The 21,051-nt window shown below is 40.8% G+C and overlaps 1 protein-coding gene across 3 annotated transcripts in view; it reads right to left on the bottom strand.

The window, feature by feature from the left end:
* The window catches only part of NPNT (nephronectin), a 50,776-nt gene that overhangs the window by 9,989 nt on the left and 19,736 nt on the right, over positions 1 to 21,051 (bottom strand). For 2 of the 3 annotated variants that reach the window (XM_082051785.1, XM_082051786.1), the window contains 5 exons: positions 14,680 to 14,799; positions 13,759 to 13,878; positions 8,978 to 9,112; positions 7,618 to 7,740; positions 5,329 to 5,865 (listed from right to left, as the gene is read on the bottom strand). In XM_082051785.1, coding sequence (XP_081907911.1) covers positions 5,329 to 5,865; positions 7,618 to 7,740; positions 8,978 to 9,112; positions 13,759 to 13,878; positions 14,680 to 14,799 — 1,035 coding nt within the window. The remainder of the gene's footprint in view (positions 1 to 5,328; positions 5,866 to 7,617; positions 7,741 to 8,977; positions 9,113 to 13,758; positions 13,879 to 14,679; positions 14,800 to 21,051) is intronic. The other variant, XM_082051787.1, reaches the window with a different exon arrangement.

The following is a 21,051-nucleotide window of genomic DNA, read 5'->3' as shown; positions in this document are numbered from 1 at the left end:
TCTTCATAGATGTGTGAATATGGGGGTGACACACACTTAAGAACTCTGTAAGACTGATGCCTTTTCAGCTTTTTAAACCTTTAGGAAAACAGTAGGACTTTTTTTTCATTTACTTGCTAATTGCTGAGTTGAAGAGTATAAGAGATGGTGTGTACGTATGTCAGGTTACTTGCAATTACAGAATAATCACTATTTTGGTGTACAAAACAAAACAAAACATTGACTGCAGCTTCATGTTATTAGTAACTGTTAATAACTAGTAATAACTTACTATTAATAATATAGTCTTCTGCCTTACAACACGCACTGCATTCTTGTGCAACTCCGTTCCACACAATAATCATGACCAAGTTCCCATTTGTTAAAAACAATAACCCCAAACATTTTTTGACTAAATAGTTACGATTCAAAGTTGTTCAATTCAACTTCCAAAGAAACCCCCGCAAGCGATGAGGTCTCCTGCAAAACTAGCAGAACATGGCTAAAAGGAAGGGGAGTCCCAAGGTCAGTCAGGCTTTGTAAACAAGAATAAGTGGTGTTTTCCTCCAGGGAAGACTTTGATATGCGCTGGGCTAAAACGAAGGGGCAACAGAGAGGTTCACTTCACCCTTTTATCTGGATACCAGCACTATCCATTACATGTTGCCTAAAACTTCACAAGTTCAAATTCTGCAGCGAGAATTATTTCAAGAAGGGCTTTCCTGGGCTGTCCCCCGTCTAGAGCAAAACTTGCATGAGAGGGGAGCAATGCTGCTGGCGTGTGATCACTCCAATCTTGCATTTCTTGGGCAGTTACAAGGCTCATTAGCTTGGACCTAAATCAAACACCTTATGATATATCTTCCCAGAAGACTTTCTGAAAAGTAACCTGCTGGCTTTTCTATGAGCAGAGGTGCAGAGTGCCAGCCGAGCTCCTGGGAGGCACAGCTAACATGGGGAGTCTGCAGAACCTGCAAACCAGACCTGGGATAAAAACAGCTGGAAGATTGATGGTGGGTGTGATTTGTAAGACTCCTTATGATTTAGCTGCACAGCACAAACAGGAACAAAGTGCCTATCTTAAATGCTTCAATATTAAGACAAATACATTTTAGTAGGTGGCAAAAGAGTGCGGATGGATGAAACGCTACTGTAAAATGATGCTACTCTACTGATGTTAAGGAATAGAACCCACACTCTGTTGTAGCATTTTCCCTTTTTCAACAGCTTCAAGGATCGCAGAGCTGCCTTTACTGCTCTAAGGACTTTTCAGTCATTTCAAAGGGGGAGCAGAAAGAATTAAGTTTTAATCCAATCTTTTAATTTTTTTAATAGCTGTTATAAGAAAAGTCTCCTAGTTCCAATCTTTTCAGCTGGCTAAGAAGGAAAATTGCTGAACTATCTTTTAATACAGAGAAAGGGTTTTGTTCTTGCTCTGCTGATATGTAGTATTATGCTTTTAATCCTTATCACCTCGATTCTGATGGCAGCAGAAATTTATAGTCCTATTGAGAAGTACATTCTATTTGTTACAGACTCTATGCATCTGAGTTACCAGAAAAGATTCTTCTGTACTTCACTGTAGTTTCTGTCAGCCCTGAAATAGTTAAATATTAAGCCATCGCTGCATTCCTCCCTCATTGCCATTCCCCCCATATCCATATCAGGAGAAGATTATCCTTGGTGCCAGATTCCACTGTCTGCATCTGACTAAGTGGTTCAAAGGCCAAGTGTAGGAATTCCTTTTTAAAAAATATTCTTTTTTTGTTGCTGTTCTCTGAAAAAGCAGCTCCCCAAAGAGTCACTGCAGGCATTTTTAAAAAGGGGGTAAAGCATCTGAAGAAAAGCAACAACTCAATACCTTTCCAAAATTGCAAAGATATTTAAATAACGTTATCAGCATTATTATCATCTGTGCTCTGTCAGCACTGAACAGACCAATTTCACCAGCCCTCAGCTGATTTCAAGCTGAGCACCACATTCAAGAGTGCTCCAAAGTGAAAGCTTAGGATAAGTTTACTCAGCACGCAGGACGGCAGGTCAAATAACGAGAGAAAATAGAGAGCAACAAGTCACCACTGGTAAGCTCAGGAAAAGGTTAAATAATCAAAACTTAAAATTGAAGGGATGATCTGGACCAATCCTAGACCACCAGTGTGTTTAAAGGGTTTGGTCTAGTGCACTAGGACATCGATCAGTGTCCAACGCACCCGCTGCCCCTTCGCCATGGCTCCCTGACAGAGGTACCACCTGTGCACATGGCTGAGCAAGGCAGCACTTACTGCTGTGCTGCCTGGACAAAGTCTGGCTAAAGCTTCAGAGCCTGAGGGGGAGAAAAGGGAGGAAAAAGTCCATGCATCACAAGATACCCTAGTTTTAAAACATAACTTTAACTATTGAGGTCTTCAGCAGGTGCTAATCGCTGGAAGATCGGGATTACAGTGGTTGCTTACTACAGTGCCCTCAGTGCTGGGTTTTGCCCATCCTTGTGTGGTAAAGACCACCCTTCCGTGACTCTTTGGGACACAACAGCCCTTAGTGACACACAGAGGAGACACCGTAACTCTTCTGAAGACTTTACAAGACTGAAGTCCTACTTCATAATCTGAGTGGATCTAACATCAATCTCCTCCTCTGTTTTCCAAGACAACGACTGTTATAGGATGCCTGAATTGCCGCCTGGATTCTCCCGTGGGAAACATAAAGGTAGCAAGAGCGAGGCTTTCTGTTCTCTTTTCAGGCAGGCGCATGGGGACCACAGTGCAAATTCATTTTTGAGCTTCTTTGCTGCCTCAACTGGAGTAGCAGATGATGTGGGGAAATGAACCTCAAGAGGCTCAGTATAAGCCAAACAAAATTATCTCATATCCACAACCCAGGAAGACTGCAAAGACGTCTGATGCAGGTGAGATTAAATCAGCAACAGTTTTAAAGAAGCTGGAGGAATTAGCTGCAAAAGCCCCTTCCCTGAGGAAATACAGAGGAAAGTGAAAAACCCACAAATGTTCTTGGGGTGGGGGCGGTTTGACACATAACAGAGAAGAAGGACATCAGAGGTTAGCCAAATGTTACTAGTTATTTCAGTTTAAAATTCTGTATTGACTTAACGCTGTGGTTGTTAACACCGTGTCTGGCTGTGAGGAATGTCTCGAGGGGCCCTGGCTTACACTGGCTGGAAGCGCTGCCGTCCTGAGCTTGTGGTGCCTGAACCCCCCGTGTGATGGTATCTGGGGATGACTGAGCACCTCTGCATTGGCCTCAGAAGTGCAGGTCTCAGAGCAGGCGAGGACAAGCTGTGTGATGTCCCGCACGTCCCATTGTGTTAATGTATAATATGTGGCTATAACTTTTCTACCTGCTTTTCTAGATGTCCCACATGAAGAAATGTAACTTCTCCCCTTCCCCACAAACTCCTCCAGTAACAGTATTCCATAGGTAAAGCAACACATTCCTCTACAAGCCATGCTTTCCTTGACAAGGTAGCATATTCTTCCAGAACATAACTGTTTTGCAGCCAACTGTAGTTTTCAAATCCTAAACAAATGCTTCTGTGCACTCACTCAATAAACATCTCTAGACAGACAGAAGGTGGGAGGGGACACCAGTGTCCACTACCTACATGATACTTTCAAAGTAGTCATGAAAGAAAGAAAGAAAAGAGATGATCTCAGCTTCATTAAGGATCACACTACTAGCACCACGGAAATTCCTATCATCTAGAGCACAGGTGGAGTGTGCCTTTGGTCACAGATATGTCACACACGTATGTACATCAAGTATAACTTTAGCAGGGAATAGTAGAAATAATACAGCATTAAAGACACGTATCTATTGACTTGATCTGGCAGCTGATCTAAATAGCTCATAAACACTTAGCAGAGATCAACTTTTCCTGTGTTTGTTGGATGTACCATAAGGTAAGATTGCAGTCAGAAAACACTTTTACTTTCCTGCTTTCTAAACACCTAGATCTGAAGCATATGTATTGAAAGCATTAGCTTCAGTATCAGGCCTCTGGGGACAACATAGAAAGACTATTTGTAAATAATAAGCTTTATAGGGATGATTGTTACACAAGATGCCTGGGAAGCACAACGTTAAAGTCTAGAATAATTTCCACAGAACTCCATATTTTTAACTATTGGCTCCCATTATATTAAATTTGGGGAGAATTTACTATATTTATTTTTGGAATTTTACGTAATGCTTTTATATTTTTAATTGAATATAGCTTGTTTCAAAAATAACCTTGAAAAAGCCCACATCGCACTCCTCTGAGTAGTACCAGGATGTATCTTCACAAATTCTAAGTCAGCTTTTGTCTCCACTTTAAATTTATCAAACTGTCTGTGACAGAAAAAACATCAACAGGGAAAACAAGTATTTCACTGTGTAATGACCTAAGAGAACACAGCCCAAGGAGTCACCACACAGATGCCAAAGCAATCGGAAAAAATCTCCCACGTTGCTTGTTGACCTGCTCAGAGACAGCAAACTTATCCTCTTCCTACATTGCTTCAGCAATTTTATTGTACGGAAAGCTGAAGGAGAAGGGCTGATCCAGCACACCCTCCCCGTCTCTAAAATTAGCGGCAGAACTAAAGATTAAATCGAGTGTTGAGTATTTCTTGGCAGATACGGGTAACTCCGCGTGTGCCAGTAATGCCGTCTGTGGTATGCACTAAAGCTGGTGTAGAATTGGTGCTGCAGCTTTCAGAGCAGCTTTTAAAATGACACGTGTTCATGCTATGAGAATCTTTACTATCTTCAGCTTTTCATGTATCCGTTTTCATAGATGCTGTCTTTAAAATTAGCCCGTTATTTTTAGGCAATTTTCCTATTGCTTAGTCATAAACATCCAAGACTATTTGAATTCATACAATAAGGTGATGTAATGGAGTCTTTAGGTAATCAGACATGGTCCCATTTCTTACCATTCTTGAAGTTAAGGAAATATGCTAAAGTGACTCTCAACTCCATGAATTTGAATCCATTACCTTTTTATCAGTTATGTTGCATTTCAATGTTTTTCAATAAAATGCCTTTCATTCTCCAAAACTTTTGTCTGAAAGCATAATTAGGCTAAGCATTTATACAGGACAACACACTCACAAATAACTTCAGGAAGAAAAACTGACATTTTTGCTTGAATTGATCCAGAACTTCCTCCCCACACTTTTTTAGGTCATAAAATCAATTATTTTTGCAGCTTTACCATATGAACACTTCCAATTTCATGTCTTTGTTCTACTGATAAAGTGTTATAAAACCCCCAAACAGTAAAGTGTGTGCTTTCACCTCACTGCATCCACAATTCTGATAAATGAAAGAATACGTAAAATTACTTACTGAACACATCTCCTCGGGGTTTCTGAGGATCTACCTGGATCCTGTTGTCATCTGTAATTCCTTGGGAAGATGTAGTTTCAACAGGAACATGTGAAGGCTCTTCAGTTGTCATCAGAGGAGTTCTTTCTGGTGGTAGCGTAGGTCTTAATGTTGTAGGTTGAGGCGGTGTTGGCGGTGCAGGCCTTGTCACTGGCTTTGTTGTCACCGGCCTTGTTGTCATTGCCATGTACCTAGTGGTTGGCCTTGGCGTTAGTCGAGTTGTTGGCCTGGGTGTAGGATGAGTTGTTGGCTCGGGTGTAGATCGAGTTGTTGGCCTGGGTGTAGGACGAGTTGTTGGCCCAGGTGTAGGACGAGTTGTTGGCCTGGTCACCGGCCTTTCTGTAACAATAGCAGGTACATACGATGGTCTGAGGGGTTGCCTTGTGCTTCCAACCTCAAGAATCCTATTGGTTATACCACTGTCTCCCTTAGGGAGTGTGCTGTTGCCCTTGAAGGTATGGTATGGACCAGGTGGTTCAATCATAACATTAGGAATAACTGCAAAGAGAATCAAAATGGGACCCAAATGGCCATCTGACTCTGTCACTCTAACTTAATACATTTCATTATGACATGCAGAGTCTTTGCTGAAATAACTTTTCTTCTAAATGTTTCCACTAATTAGAAACACAATTTAGAACCAGCACTGCTGAATTATCACATCCCTTTAGATAGTACTTCTCATTACAGCAGTTTAGAGTTGTTTTAGAATGACTGAAGAGACTTCCATCCCCACCTCCTCCAAGCATCAACTCCTTTCAGAGGTGGTAAAACTTACCCAAAACCACTGTTAGTAAAAAAGAATGGACAGGAAGATGTGTGTTAAACAGCTCTCTAAACTGGACAAGTTTGTACTCAGGACCAGAGGCGAGTTTAGTAAGACTCCAGTGTTACAATGGGATGAGGCAGATACTTTTGTCTTAAGAAAGTTATCTTTCAGACCTCTCCACTTCTTCTAAACTTTCCTCCCTGTCAATAAGCATTAAGCATTTTACAGAGATTGAACCTAAGCCAATAGCCTTCGTTTACATCTTTACCTTTGCTAAACACCAGGAAACTAAGTAAATGGCATTTTTTTAGCCTTCACAAAAAGGAGAAGGTGAACTGAGCACCACCTACACCACAGTGACAGTGCCTACAGTACCACCTGCCCCATTATTTCATAAGAAAGGGCAACAAACCTAAACTTGGTTTCACAAGGGGAGTTTCTGCAGACATGAAATGCAAGAACATCTGCTTTGTTATTTATAACTTTCTATTTGTTAATAAGCCTTTTATATCTCACTGGAGATCTTAAAGGCCCCAATAAGAACTCTAGTCACATATTTTGTGTACAAGTGTTTCAAGTCTAACACACTGCTAAGATGAAGAACTACTGTTTGTTAAACAATGAATTGTTTGATGATACCAGGTAAGAAGGCTCTCTCTCTGGCCACCTGTTTATTACTATTCTTTTGAATTCCCTGTGGTTTTTATATTGTGGTACACTTAAATATAAAACGCACCTTAGGCCTATGTCCCAGTAACACATGTGAAGTGTGTCCACACAGAATTGCAGGAACTCAGGTTGCAACGGACGACCTTAGCTAGATCACCTTACCATGATAGCTACAGCCAAAGGACTAGTTCACAGTGGTACTGCTCTTCAGAGAGATCAGTGAGTCACCGAAGACTAGAACCCACCCGTGAACACAGAGGCCGCAAAAAGATACAGCAGATGTCACAGAGCTGCACCAGAGGGATGTCAAATGTCCCATGGCCTATTCTGTACCAAGAGGGATGGCTGCTTCTGCCAAGAGAGGTGAGGAAGGGAACTCTCCAGCAGGGAATTCCTCCAGGGAAATCTTCCCTCTTGGTCCTGCTCACATCTGGGGAGCACTGGGGAGTGGATGGGGTGAGCTGCTGAAATGGGCCAGTGGCAGAGTGTAAATAATAACAGGGTATGAGTAATGTGTGCTGTCCAACCAGACCTACCCTGCTCACTCAGCTGTTCTCATCATGAAGCAATCTCTAGAATGAAGCTGTGAGCAGGGAGAGGTGAATTTCTTTCTAATTATGAAAATGTCTATGGGAAAGGTATTTTTACCAAGGCATGCTAAGACTCAGAAAATTCTAACTACATTTCCTGGCCTCTTATTAAGTATTAAAAATAATTAGGAGAAACTGAGCCTGATAGTGCTGTAGCTCAGAATTTACAACATGGGACACATTTACTTTCAGCATTCCTTTTTTAAAAGGAGCATTACATACGTATGCAGTTTGTTCCATTGTCTCTGTACCCTTCTTTACACTTGCATTTGTAGGATCCTGGTGTATTGTAACATCGTGAAAAACTGCCACACTGATGGTAGCCAAGGGAACATTCATCAATATCTGCAACAGAAAGTTACGTAAAAAAAAAAAAACATTTACATCAAAGAAACTTGACTTCCTGCTTATTCCTGCAAAAACACGAACAACAGTATGGTCATTAGGAAAATATTATTAAATTTGAAATATTGAATAAAACTGAATGGCCAATGGGAAAAGGAAGACAGACACAAATTAATGTGTTGATACAAAAGTCAGGGTAAAAGGGACTATTGTGCAACCCCGGTATTGCTCGGCTTACACCTTAACATCAGCTCCAATGATGCGCTGCGGGCAGGTTGCAGTTGAGATCATGAAGATCAGAATTTTAATAACCTCTTCTTAAAGGTGACTTGACAAGAAAAACTGAGTGTAGGAATATGCGTGTTCTTAATCACGCAGATATTAAACTGTTTTTTCATAAAATGCTTTCTCTATTACGCATCTGTATAAATATTTCTACATCAAGTAGAAACTGCTTCAAACATCTTACGTGGCATTTCCATGTTTGTTGTTAGTGATGCAAGCGAAAATCTCCAAATCCCAGTGCTCTGCCTAGAGATTTCTCCCCAAAATATACACTTAAACAGACATAAAGCAAAGCCTCATTATCTCCACATGATCCTTTCGTCAGTGAAAGGATCATAACCAGTTGAGGCCCTGGGAAACTAAGACAGTGGGATGTGGGAACACCTTCGTTGAAGGGCATAAACCAGTCTCATGTCCAGACAAGGACAGGTTATTTCCCAACCCCTTTTCCCCACCTCTCTTGAGGGGAAGGAAAGCTGGGCAGCCTTTGTTGGAAGGAGCTGGGCTGTGCTCTAGCCACATTTTCTTTTTTGGATGTTGGGGCATGCTATGGAGCATGGCTGCATTACAGCTCATACATTGCCTGAGCTCATACACAGCCCCAAAGCTACAACTGCCTGTGCACAGTGAAACCTGTGGGGACAAAGGCTTCAGAAGGGACTTCCTGGGGTCATCAGCTCTGCTCTCCCACTGGCTTCCACAGAAGAACCAGTTACAAGAATGGGAGCCAAATATATGCTTTCTTTTTCACAGTCTATTTCTGTAATCCACTCTTTCCTAAAATACAGATGCAGTGCAACCTAAAACAACCTGCTTCAACATTTCAGCCATAATAAGCAAAACATTCTTCTTTAAACCATTAATTTGACGTTACAATATGCAGCTCTATTACATGCATGTATAATCATAGAATTCTATGATTCTATGCACATAAGAATTAAGTCGTAATTACCATAGCATTGGTATTTGCCTCCAATGTACATTAGATCAAAGCCTTTATGACACCTGCAAATGTAGCTTCCAAAAGTATTGACACAGTGCCTAAATCGTGGACAGATAACTCTCCCAGTAGCACATTCATCAATATCTGTGGAAACAAAAGAACTGTATTATTCTTAATAGCAGTAAAAAATACAATCTATACCATCTAAATTAAACTGTTTTCACACAATGAAAAACTAAAGAAGAATAGCTGAAGTGTTTTTGATAAGGTCCTTTTTGGCTACAAGCTGGTCAGGCAGCAGTAATACCTGAGCACTTCTGGCTGTGCCATCTCGGTTCAGCTCTTGGTCACACACACAAATTTTTGTGCCTCCTGCGCCAGAAGCCTTTACAAATAGACACTGGCATAACGAGGATTGCTACTACAATTGGAACGCTTCCTCTATGCTCCTGCCACCCTTCCCCTTGGAAAGGAGAGGTTCTCTAATTCCCCACAGAATACACTCCAGCTTCAAGACCTCAAAACACTCATCCCTAAAACTGTAACAGTATTTGTGCAAAGAAAAGCTATTTTGTGTTTTTGTATAGCTTTATTTTGTTCAACCAAGCCCTGCCTGGTTATGAAGACAGCACCTAGATGCACAGGCAAGGAATAATAAAAACTACTCCAGTAATTCTTTTTCTGAAACATTCCTGAAATATTGTTCCTGTAGCACAGGTTATACGTGCATATTCAAAGTACATCCTCCTGCAGCAGGAAGTGGGTTTTATTTGTTTGTTTTGTTTTTAATCTCAGGTGTCCCTAATCCATGACGTGCCCAATGAACCTATCAGGAAATGTTCATCTGTTCAGGACTTGCTCTAAACAGGGAGTTCAAGTTAATGCCAGGGATGCAGTATTTGTGGGTCACCTATACAAGCTAGTTACCATAGACCAAGTGCTTCTTGAATACCCGCTCTCTGCAATCTCTTACCCTGTAGTGCTTGCGCTGTAGCTGACCCCTCTTTCAGGAGGTTACCTAAGTGATCTAAAAATACGCCTGAGATACACGGCTCCCATTTGCCCTGCCAGGGCCTCCCAGCAGAACCTGAAGCCGTGCTTCAGTAAATGACGTCCAGGCCAAGGACAGAGAAGTGGGAAGACACTGGTGATGCACAGCAAATGTCTGACGCTCCTCATCTCTCAGAAGATGCTGTTCTCCATGCCGACTAACATAAAGATTAACAAGTCACGCAGAGGCCCAGGGAGCAGCTGATGCTCACCGAGGGCTGCTTTCACTGTCTGGGAAACTCTGAGAAGAGGTCAGGCTGGTACACAAAAGCCACTTGCTCTGCCACTCTCTTTGTAGCACTTGGAAACCGAGCTGAAGTCTGCTGAGTGCTTGAACCCTAATTCTTCACTGAGGCAGAGACCTGCCGTGCATGGCTGCCTCTGACGCACGCTGCTGCTGATGTTTGCTAGTTATCTACGGGCCACAGTTCAAGCCTTTGCTCTGCAGCTCTCTCAGGCTCTCAATCTACGGGAAAGCAAGATTTTGCTCTCCAAACAATTCTTTTCCCAAAAGGAGCACTTTGGGTGCAGGTGTCAAGAGTGCAAAACAAGGCTGAGTGATTGATGCCCTGCTGCTTGTGAAAGAGGCCTGAACAAGGCAGAGAGAAGCCTGAGTCTCGCTCAGCACAGAAAAAATGTTACCACAAACCTGCTGGGTAGTTAGGGCAGCTACCTGAGGCAGGGGACATGTAGCTTCAAAATTCTCCAAGCCGTGTTTCCCACAGCCAAAAGGAGTGAGCTAAAGCCATGGATGTCTGGCTAGATGGGCTCTCCCAGTAGCTCCTGCTGGCACTGTCCCAGCCTGCATGAAGAATGAGCGAGGACAGCAAGGATCCAGCCCCTGAGCTCTCACACTCCTGGCCTGTCAGACTGCTCCAAAAGAACAGCTCTGCTTTCCTCTGGGCTGGGAGCACCTGTACGATGCCGTGGTAAAGGCCTGAACGAGGAGCAAACAAGGCCAACACTGGGCATCTCTCCACATGCCTGAAACTCCCTATAAATCCGTCTCTTGGTTTGAATCTATCATTAGTTAGGCTTTGAGTACATTATTAACAGTTTTATAAATTCTGCTGTGTTCCTTACTATGATTTAATTTACAAGCCGCAATTTTCTACCCTTTATTAAAATATTATTTCAAAGCTGCAAATTTCAGGCTCTTGATTACTATGAGTTAGCTGGGGGTTCTTTTTTGTTGTTTTTATCCTTAAACCACAACTTCAAACAGCAATTCAGTAAAAAAAATAATAGTTACTGAATATACCTCATCGTGCCATGGATTATGTTCTTTAAAACCTAATATAGCTTGTCCTACCTTTCCCTCTGTACACACTCACGTTTTCACAAATTCTCATAAGGCAAGAAATACGTCAGATGATGAGAACACTGCAGTGGTATCGCTTAATTTTCTAGGCAATTACACATTCTAACTATAAAGACTTTGCACCGGGGCAGCACATTAGACAGACGGCACCCAGTGTGTCGGATGGACAGAGATCAACAGAGAAGCACAATTACACAATAATTACAAAGCTTCTCTCTCGCTCTATGAACATATTACCATTTCAAGCACTAACTATGAGATTCATTTAAAAATAGTATGATATTTAAGTTTACAAGGCCCTATTTTCAAGTTTCTATACACAATCAAAATAACTATAATTTCTTTTACAGTGAAAATAACTGTTTTCAGTCCTCAAATAATTTAAGACCTTCTGAAGCCAAAATGTATTTAATTAAATGAAAATCCCAACGCAAAAAGCTGGCAGCACTGATTGATTTATTGATTCAAGAGTCATTAATCAGTTAGTTAATTAATCCATATTTTCACTGAATACTTTGCTGAATTTTTTTTCAATTTGTTGTTATTTAGTTGATATGATTTATCTTCATGGCCGAATTGTTTGGTGGCTCTCTACTGATTTTCTGGAAGGAACGTTTTACCAAGAGAATGATCAGCATGGGTTAAAGCAAGAATAGAATAACGCCTAGAGGAATTTCCACCTGGGCTAAAAATAAGCTTTACATTCCCAGCTGTCTTTCAAACTCTCCTCAAACAAGTATTTAATGAGCTGCAGCCAATGCACACTTTGATTTTGATTTTCTCTTTTTAAATATCATCTACACTTCTGTACCGCAGCAATATCCAGGCCCTTGCTGGAGCTGACAACCTCCCCAACAGTGATGGGCTTGTACACATGTGAGAAAAAGGTGCAGGCGTAGCCCCAAATTACTTCAATTCTTGGAGGTATTTACTGGTTTTAGTACGACTCAAACTTGATAGAGAAATAACACAAAAAGTGTGTGTGTCACTATCACTTCTTACAAAACAGGGGAGTAGATCATGTTACAGCCCACAAAGGACAGACACCACTTGCTCTGACTGCTTTCTATTGTACAAAGCTGCTCTGACATTTTTGTGGAAATTTTTAAAAATAAGTTACGAGATCAATCTGAATGATGCACACTCAGTTGAAACGTGGTACACAATTCTTCACCTTTCTGGGCAAAAAAAGAAAGATTCTTTGAAAACTACACTGAAGAACTTACAGTGCTCCATCTAACTGGTTTGAGCGCTGGCCTTCGGCATTAAAAGTGCACTTTGTTTATTTCAAAGTATCAAGTTTGCCTGCATAGAAAAATGCACACTAGGAGAATCTTGCAAGTATTTTTCTAGCCAATTTCTATACTTGGTATAACTTTCTTGAATTTGTACTTAAAATCACTCAGCTCACTATGGCATTGCACAAGTCTCTTCCAAAGATCTGTCAGCTCTAATGTCCACAGCATGATTAATTACAATTCAATCCCTTCGGCATGTGACAACAATGGGTTTTTTCCTCCTGTTCTACCCATTCTTTTGTATACATAGATGTCCCAGTCGTGCACTTCAGAAAGCTCCTCACATCAGAAGATTTAGAATCTGTCCTTGCTCTGCCAACAAATTCTTGGTCAGCATGTGTCAGCCACTTAGAGAACCATCTCCCCTGTGAACAGCCATGATACCCAAAGGGAGGATCAGGGCATCCACATTCTATCACATTCTTTCAGTGCAAGTGTTGTTACTGGTTATGGAACTGCAGCACTGCATAGGATATAAATAATAAAATCACTGGAGCATCACGTCCATTCAGGATGTATGGTTAATGACTAATGAAATCACACATCACACTGTTCTTGAGACCATACTAGAGTGTGGCACAATACAGTCTGATTAACCATAAGCACCTTTTCCACATTCACAAACGTGAGAAAAAAACATTTCACTTTTATACAGTCTGAATTCCTGAGTTTATTTTAACCTGGAGTTTTCACAGTATGGAAGAAGGTAGCTTCAATCCCATTAATACTGGGAGCATGCACAGACCTTCACCTTGTCCCAATATAATCCCAGCGATTTGCACAAATTACCTCTTCATCCCCTCAGCCTACACATCACCTTGTTGGGTTTGAGGGAGAGCTGACCTTCACATTCCTTTATTCACACAGGCAGGTATTTTGGAGTCTCCATTAGCAATAGTTTAAAATGACCCAGTAATAGGAGGAAAACACCGGTGACCTCTGACACAGACCCCTTGAGAGCCCCTGAGCAACATGCCTATCCCAATTCTCATTAGTAACACCTTCAAACTACATGTATGATGCACTCCAAATACATCTGATAAACTCTCTTGAACTGCATCCAGAATAAGGATAAAAACATTTTGGAGAAAAAAAAATTGAATTTACATGGGATCACCTACCTATGCAAGTCCTGCCATCGGGCCCTAGCTGGAGACCCGGAGAAGGGCAGCGGCAGCGGACTTCACCTTTCAGTACATCACAGCCATACTGACAGTTTGCCATGGAGCAGGAAAGGGCATCTAGGGAAAATAATTGAACATAGTTAGATAAGGACTCTGATCAGTACCAGAAGATGACTAAAAATGTGGAAGAATTAAGATGTCATATAATTACAATAAAAGTGGGAAAAAGCTTGTTGAATTTGACAAGTATTCAGGCTTTAAAAAGCACAGTAATTTTTTTTCCACAAACTGCATCTCTAAGAACAAAAAAAGACAACCACCATAATTATAGCAAGTTCTGTCAGGGAAAGCAGCCCCTATGAGGAATGTAAAGCCCAGTATGTACTATAAACCCTTCTGGACAATACTGCCATTTTAAAACAGAACCATCTCTAACTAAAGGTAATTTCTTTCCCCTTCTCTCTGTCCACTTCTCTCCAAATAGCCACTTTTATGGGGGCAAGTAGGAACCTGATCTCCATGGAGATGACAGCACAATTTTATACCAGTCAAACACCAACATCTGCAGCTTTAATGATTTTACATTCGTAAGGATATTAACAGAGCAGAACTGCAGGTGTCTTGCTGCAATGCAAACCTCAAGCACTTGTCCTGGAAGGCCAATTAACAGTGATTTACAGCACTGAAGAATGCTTTTGGGGAAACTTGTAATAGAACTAATAAAACCCAAAATATTTGCTCTTGTTTTGTTCAGCCTGCTTTCACTAGAAAAAAAAAAAACCACTCATCTTATGCAACTGCCTGATTTCCATCAAGATTAATCTTTTACTTTGGAACTCATTTCATAAAAGTTTCCCAGGGAAACCCAAGCGGGATCTCGAGGATTTTGAAAAAAGCAAGCAACAAGCCTTGCCATACTTGAGCACGTTCCATCTGGCATAAGCATGTAGCCGTTCAAACAGTAGCACTTGTAGCTGCCGTAGGTATTCATACACCGGTGTTTGCACGGCCGCGGCTTTAGTCCACACTCATTTAGATCTGAAATGAAGGGCACAAAGGAAGCGGGTGGGAAGAGAAAACATATAAAGTGGAAAAGTTGCTAGAAACAAGCTGCTAGTTCAAGTGCCTGGAGAAAGAAGGAAAAATATGGCAATTAGGTTTTTATATGCAGTCCAGCTGATAGCAAGTGTCCATGAAGAAGCCCCCCTGCTAAGTGGAATGTTTTCCTGCGTTTCACAGATATCCGTTCAGAAATGACAGTATTAGCATTAAGTGCCAACAGCAGTTTCCTTAGGGAAGGCACAAGCTCAGTCTGCCAGCATCTCGCCACTATTCACGTTTATGCCTTGTCCAGGAGCAGCCAGGACTCTGGAGGAGGGAGAAAGCAAATGTCACTGCTGCAATCACTGTCAGTGATTCTGAGAGCGACTCAGTGATTCACTATCATGCTTCAAAATTAGTCGCAAAGGAAGGTAAGAAAGCTGATGCTAACCTACTTAAAACAATCTCACAGAGAAAATGTATTTCTTACTATCTAGAAAACAGCGAGAAAAAGTATCTAACATCAGTAATATTTGTCAAGGACTACTCATGAAGGCTAGTACTTCAGATGTACAATCCAATACATGACTGAAACTGAGAATATTCAACCCACAATTTTTGTATTAGTAGACAAGGCTTCTAACAAGAAGTAAAGACTGAGTGAGGAATTCCTTCAGAATTCTCTTCCAAGAATATGTATTGGTTTTATCTGGGTAAAGCAGAATAATTTGTCACTTAGTTATTTGCATACAGATGAGTAAAGATGACAATAAAGGTGGAAATAAATAAATTTATGCAAAAATCGAGCCAGCAAGTACTTCAACAACTGAGTTACTGACCCTCATCTCTAATACTGCACAATGCTGTCTGGAGGTCTGTTACACTGAGAGAGTCACAATTATTTCATTAGAACAGAAATACAAACATCCCTCTGGTTAGAATGAAGTCAGTAATTAATTGATCACTTAAGACACTACAAGTAGCAACCTTAAAAAGTTCTCTGTTGTAAATGGCGTGAGAGAAAGTTGTGCTCACTATGGAGAAGTTAGAGAAAGCATTGTTTCTAGACAGCTACACCTGGAATTCTTCAAATTCCTAGGATTTGGATTTCAAATTATCTTGAAACACTGTAATCGCTTACGAGGTCACCATTCTTCATCTTATTTTGTTTCGGGCCAGTGTTTTCAAATTACATTCTAAAATTGTGTTTTCCCTTTCATTATGACTGATACGATGCAAAGCAATCAAAAGAAAATAAATGTATCAGACTACAAGTCACCAATGCAATTCAAAACCAGCCACAAGGATTTTGCCAGTGCCTGTAATGAGCACCCTGTTAAGTCACTGCTGTTCCTGTTTATGTGTCGTAACATTTATTATGTTCTGATCTACTTCATTCCCATCTCCATGGAGCCAAGGAAGAATGAGCGTCATGCAGACGGGTATTTGCCTGTCCTCACAACCCTTCCCCTGACTGTTGGATATGACCTTTTCTATTTCATTTTCCAAGGCCTCGGGAAAAGCAGCAGGTTTAGGGATAAGAATTCTGCCTGCTCCCTTGTGCTGTGAGGGGGTGGTGGCAAGGGACATAATTTTCCTTTTCTTCCTACAGAAGACTGAAGAAGATGTTTCTAGGAAGCCTGACAGGGAATGTTTACCCCTAGAGTGGCAAGGAAGACCAGGTGAGCGCAAGCAAGGCCTCAGTGAGGAAAGGTTGCCAAAGTAAGGGTTGGACCTGGGCCTGATAATCAAGGACTGATGACTGTCCACACAGGCTTCCTGCAGAGCATGTGCTACAGGAAGAGCATCTCCGCTCTCACTCTTCAGGAGTGTGAAAACATTTTTGGAGTTACCAGAAGAACCTATTTCTCCAAGAGTGTACCTGCTGGGTTTCAGAACAACAGCTGTCAAAGAGACGTACGTTTTCTACAGTGAAAGCGTGACCTTCAGCTAAGAGTTGTGACTATTGATCGAGCACATGCATACGTAAAAGCAGCAAATGGTTATGCTGGAGGGAAAGGGAAAGTTTTCATCATGAAAATTTTTGTGTAAAAAAAAAAAAAACCTTACATAAAAATGCTCAATAATAAAGAGGTGAAAGCTCGCATTTTGGGAGGCAAACCTCTTTGGGCAGCGCAAAAAGCTGCTTTTTTCTTTTCTGTAAAGCTTACAATTAAGTAGGTCCTAACAGACATTATAGCTGCACGAACATATTTATTACACATGCAACACGTGTTAAATAAGTCATTGCTAAGCTCAAAAACTCTGTTAGAGTTGACTTCAATTCATAAAACTATCCCCACAGAGCCCACACTAGTGACCATTCTGAGATTTACGGACAAAAATCATTCTGAAGTAAGAGAAAGGAAAGGCTTCTAAGTCTAAAATAACTGTATTCTTTCTCTTCTGTACAAAAAGCATCACTTTACAAAACAAATGCATAACAGAGCTAAGGATAAAATACTTAAGTAGAGGAAGGGAGACAATGAGGAAAGGTAATGCTGAAATGGAGCTGACAAGGCAGGATTTGAACAGTGCCTGTGTTAACTCCTATTGCTTACATCCCACTGCGCTTCAGCCCCCAAGTTTAGATACTCTTGAACACTTTACCCTTAAGAACTGTCTCACACTTATTTCCAGAGCTACAACCACAGATCTAAAGTTGAAAGCAATAAGAGTTTATGACTGTTCTCAGCTTACCATCCTGCATTATGAGCCTTAAATAATTAGATCTTTCTATAGGACTCCAAGTACTACACCACCATTTGGTATGAAATATTCTTAGTACAGAAATGAAAGCTCTGGTACTGACAAATAGACACCTATTAGTAATGTACTCTGAGAATAACCTGGCATTAAAAAGAAGGTGCAACAACTGTATTGGAAAATAGAAATTAGCCTTTGGAGCTGCCACCACCTCTGTTGGTGATGCTATTCAATTAAAGAGCATTTTTACAGAAATGGCATATCTCCAGTGTTTGGGTATAGCAATAAATAAAAATTTGTAATGGATCCCCCACCTACTCAAAAGCTCAGCACCTGCAAAACACCCCATAAAGGAGCCAAAATAAAGCTGTATTATCATCTTTAACATCCAGGAATGAAACCTGGGAAAGGTCTTGTTCAAGTGAAAGTAACTGAAGGCTGAGCAACTCCTTCCTTCTGGTAGATATTGTAATATCTAGTAGATAGTTTGGTTTTACTTCATGCCTTTTACCTGGGAAATGTAGGTCTTGATAGATTTGTCTCCTAAAAACGATTGTTGAGCAACAAAAAAGCCTAGGTAGAGTAGGAGCAAACTAACAAAACTGTTGTTTTAAAGGAATAAGAACTCCTCCCAGCCTTAAGCCAGTGAAGATCTTCCTGATCCTTAAGAGGAAAGTCACACAGAGTGCAGCCTGCAGAGCTTTGGAACATGCCCCCAAGAGCTGCACCTTTGCTGTATCACCTGTATACCACATTCCATCACCAACTGCCATCAAGTCAGATGAGATCTACATTATGAGCAGGAAATTGTACCTGTAAAATAAACTTAAGGGCAAACAAAATATCACACGCTTTCTGTCTGTGGAATTTTGACTAAATTATTTCTATGGTTTTTGCTTCATTCTGTTTCTGCCTGCCTGTGAACAAATGCTGTCACATCAGCTTTTGACTCCTTTGATTCACATCTTAAAAACATTCTGAAAGTAAAACGTCTGTGCCTTGGAAAAAAACATAATTTTTAACCTTGGCTAACGTAACAGAAAGCTAAGGTCAGCGGAAACAGGCTGTTAGCACAACTCCACTTAAACCTAAACCTCACATGTCATAGGTTTTCACTTTTGCCTTGGAAATTAGCTATCAAGATGTTTTTAACCTTATGGAGTCAGAATGAATGCTACTGTTTAAGAAAATGAGTCCTGGCAGTGCTGTGGCTGCTTAAGAGAGAAGCCAACCTATAAATAGGTGAAGTGTGTTAGAGCGTATGCTCAGCTCATCTTTTTTCCCCAAAACGCAAGTTCTCTTTGTCTCCTTTTCCCCCCGTGCAGACAGATACACGCTTGGAAACTGCATGACAAGCTCCGCTCAGTTTCCTGGGAGGCACATTGTGTGGTTACTGGCAGGTCCCACGGGTTCCTCATAAAGCCTGCATGGATCTGCTATCAGCGTTCCTGCTCTGCCGCGCTACAACGTGAAACAGCGTGAAGAGGCTGGATGGACTGCACACAGACTGGGGGAGCACAGAAACATTCCTGCTGTTCACATACTCTACCTGCTTCTGTGTTTCTTCTTCCTTAAGCAAGGTCTATTTTTCCAAGAACAACCCGGGTCTAACGTTAGCGGTCAAAAAGTCAGCTATAGCAACATGCCTCTTGAACAAATCCTGGCTTAAAAAACACCAGGTTACTTATCATCAATTGTGTATTTCAAGCAGTATCTATAAAGACATCTCAGTATAAATGTCTATGCATCAAAAGAGGAAATAAGAAAATAGCGTAAGTTTCCTCTAAAAATAAATGAGAGCTAAAATGTATAAACTCAAAGGTTAATAAAAATAACACTTTCACATCCTTTTTCTTTTTAATAAAATATCATAATTTCTTTTAGTCACTTATAATCTCACACTGGAATTTAAAATACATAGCCCAACAGATTGAAAGGTTTCACAAATCCTTTTAATTTTTTTGTGGAATGTCCACTCACCGTCCTGCACTTAAGAATGTCATTGTTCAGCCCATGTTGCCTACAAATGTCAGCGCAAAAGCAGCACTCAATTTCCAACTAACGTAAGACAGCACTGTACATAAAAAACAGACTGACAACTTTGGGCACTATGGAAAGCAGGTCCATATATAAGCACCAAGTGCTGCGCACAAGTATTTTGTTTTTGAAGAAATGAAATTGAAATGTGAACAGAAAGAATGACAGTGCTATACTGGTAAATCTGGATGCAACTTCTTTGACTGCTGCACAGCATCACACGTGATTTTGAATAATGACCAACTTTAGCGTACACTTAACAATGGGGCACTCATAGGAGGATGCAGTGCACTCTTATTTTCTTTAATTAGCTTCTGTAGAAGACTCCAGCACTCAAACCTTTCCAGCCTTTTTCTGCCTATTAGCTAAGGTGGATCAGGCAGCATAGAGGTCAAATATTCAATACTAAATCTACTCGGACTCTGAAAACAGAGACAGGGACTAGAAACCAAGACAAAAATGAAACTGTTGTCACCATACCATAAACAGTAGATCAGCTTTCATTTCCAGCAACTATCATCACACTACCATGTCAAACTTCATTATGAGAGGTTTGTATCACCCTGAGAGCGCTTTGTTCACATCACTTAGTCTGATTAATCAACAGCTGCCAAATGCAAAAGTTAACAACCCTCATTTTCTTTAACTTCCAACTTCATGTAAATCAGTTTTGTATTTAACCTGATAAACAATTTCTATCATCCTCACTTTAAAAAGGAACTCAGAAACAAATAAAAAGTGCATGCCCTGAAAGAAGAACAGAGGAAAGAAACAAAAGCAAGTTATGACCATGAGTACGGTGGACAGTCAAGCCTTTTCAGAATCCAGACACGCAGCATCAAGGAAAGACAATCAGATTTTTGCTCTGTATTCTAACAACACTGGCAGGTTCAGCATTCATATCGCAGCCATTTGTTATTAGCCTCCAACCCCTTTGCAAGAAATTGTATTACTGTTTCATGCTGTGCAGGCAGAAGGAGCACACCACCTGAAATACTGGATTGTCTCAACCCTTGATGCTAAATTTCTTGCATGATCATCCAGAAAGTGGAACAGAAGTGCTTCACTGCTCTGATCAGGGGGACTTGTATAGAGCTGCTCATCTTCACAGGATGGGAAGAAGGCATAATAAAAAGGAAATTACGAGATCTTTGTAATACGCATTACTTCATCATTTGAAAAAAAATTATATCTATATCTACATATATAAAGTGCTGACAAGAGTCGTGTTACCAAAAGAGAAAATCACAAACTTTGCATCATGTTCCTGGAATAAACAGGTTAAGAGGACAGTAAGTTTCAGAAAAGTGGCGTGACATGCTTTGCATAAAGAAAGCATTTCCCAGCCAAAAGAAGATAACCTGCATACGCTTTAGATTGCTAGCAAAAATCACAAGTTTACAACTACTCACATTGTCTGTGAACAGACATCTTATTGAAGGGCAGGTATCAATTTTCTGATGAAAATACTTTGAAAGAAATATTAGTTCTGTCATTATCACTATA

The sequence above is a fragment of the Streptopelia decaocto genome (assembly GCF_964273445.1).
Source record: "Streptopelia decaocto genome assembly, chromosome: 4".
Classification (NCBI taxonomy): Eukaryota; Metazoa; Chordata; class Aves; order Columbiformes; family Columbidae; genus Streptopelia; species Streptopelia decaocto.
Note: the sequence above shows the minus strand (reverse complement) of the source record. Positions and strands in the feature narration are given on the sequence as shown.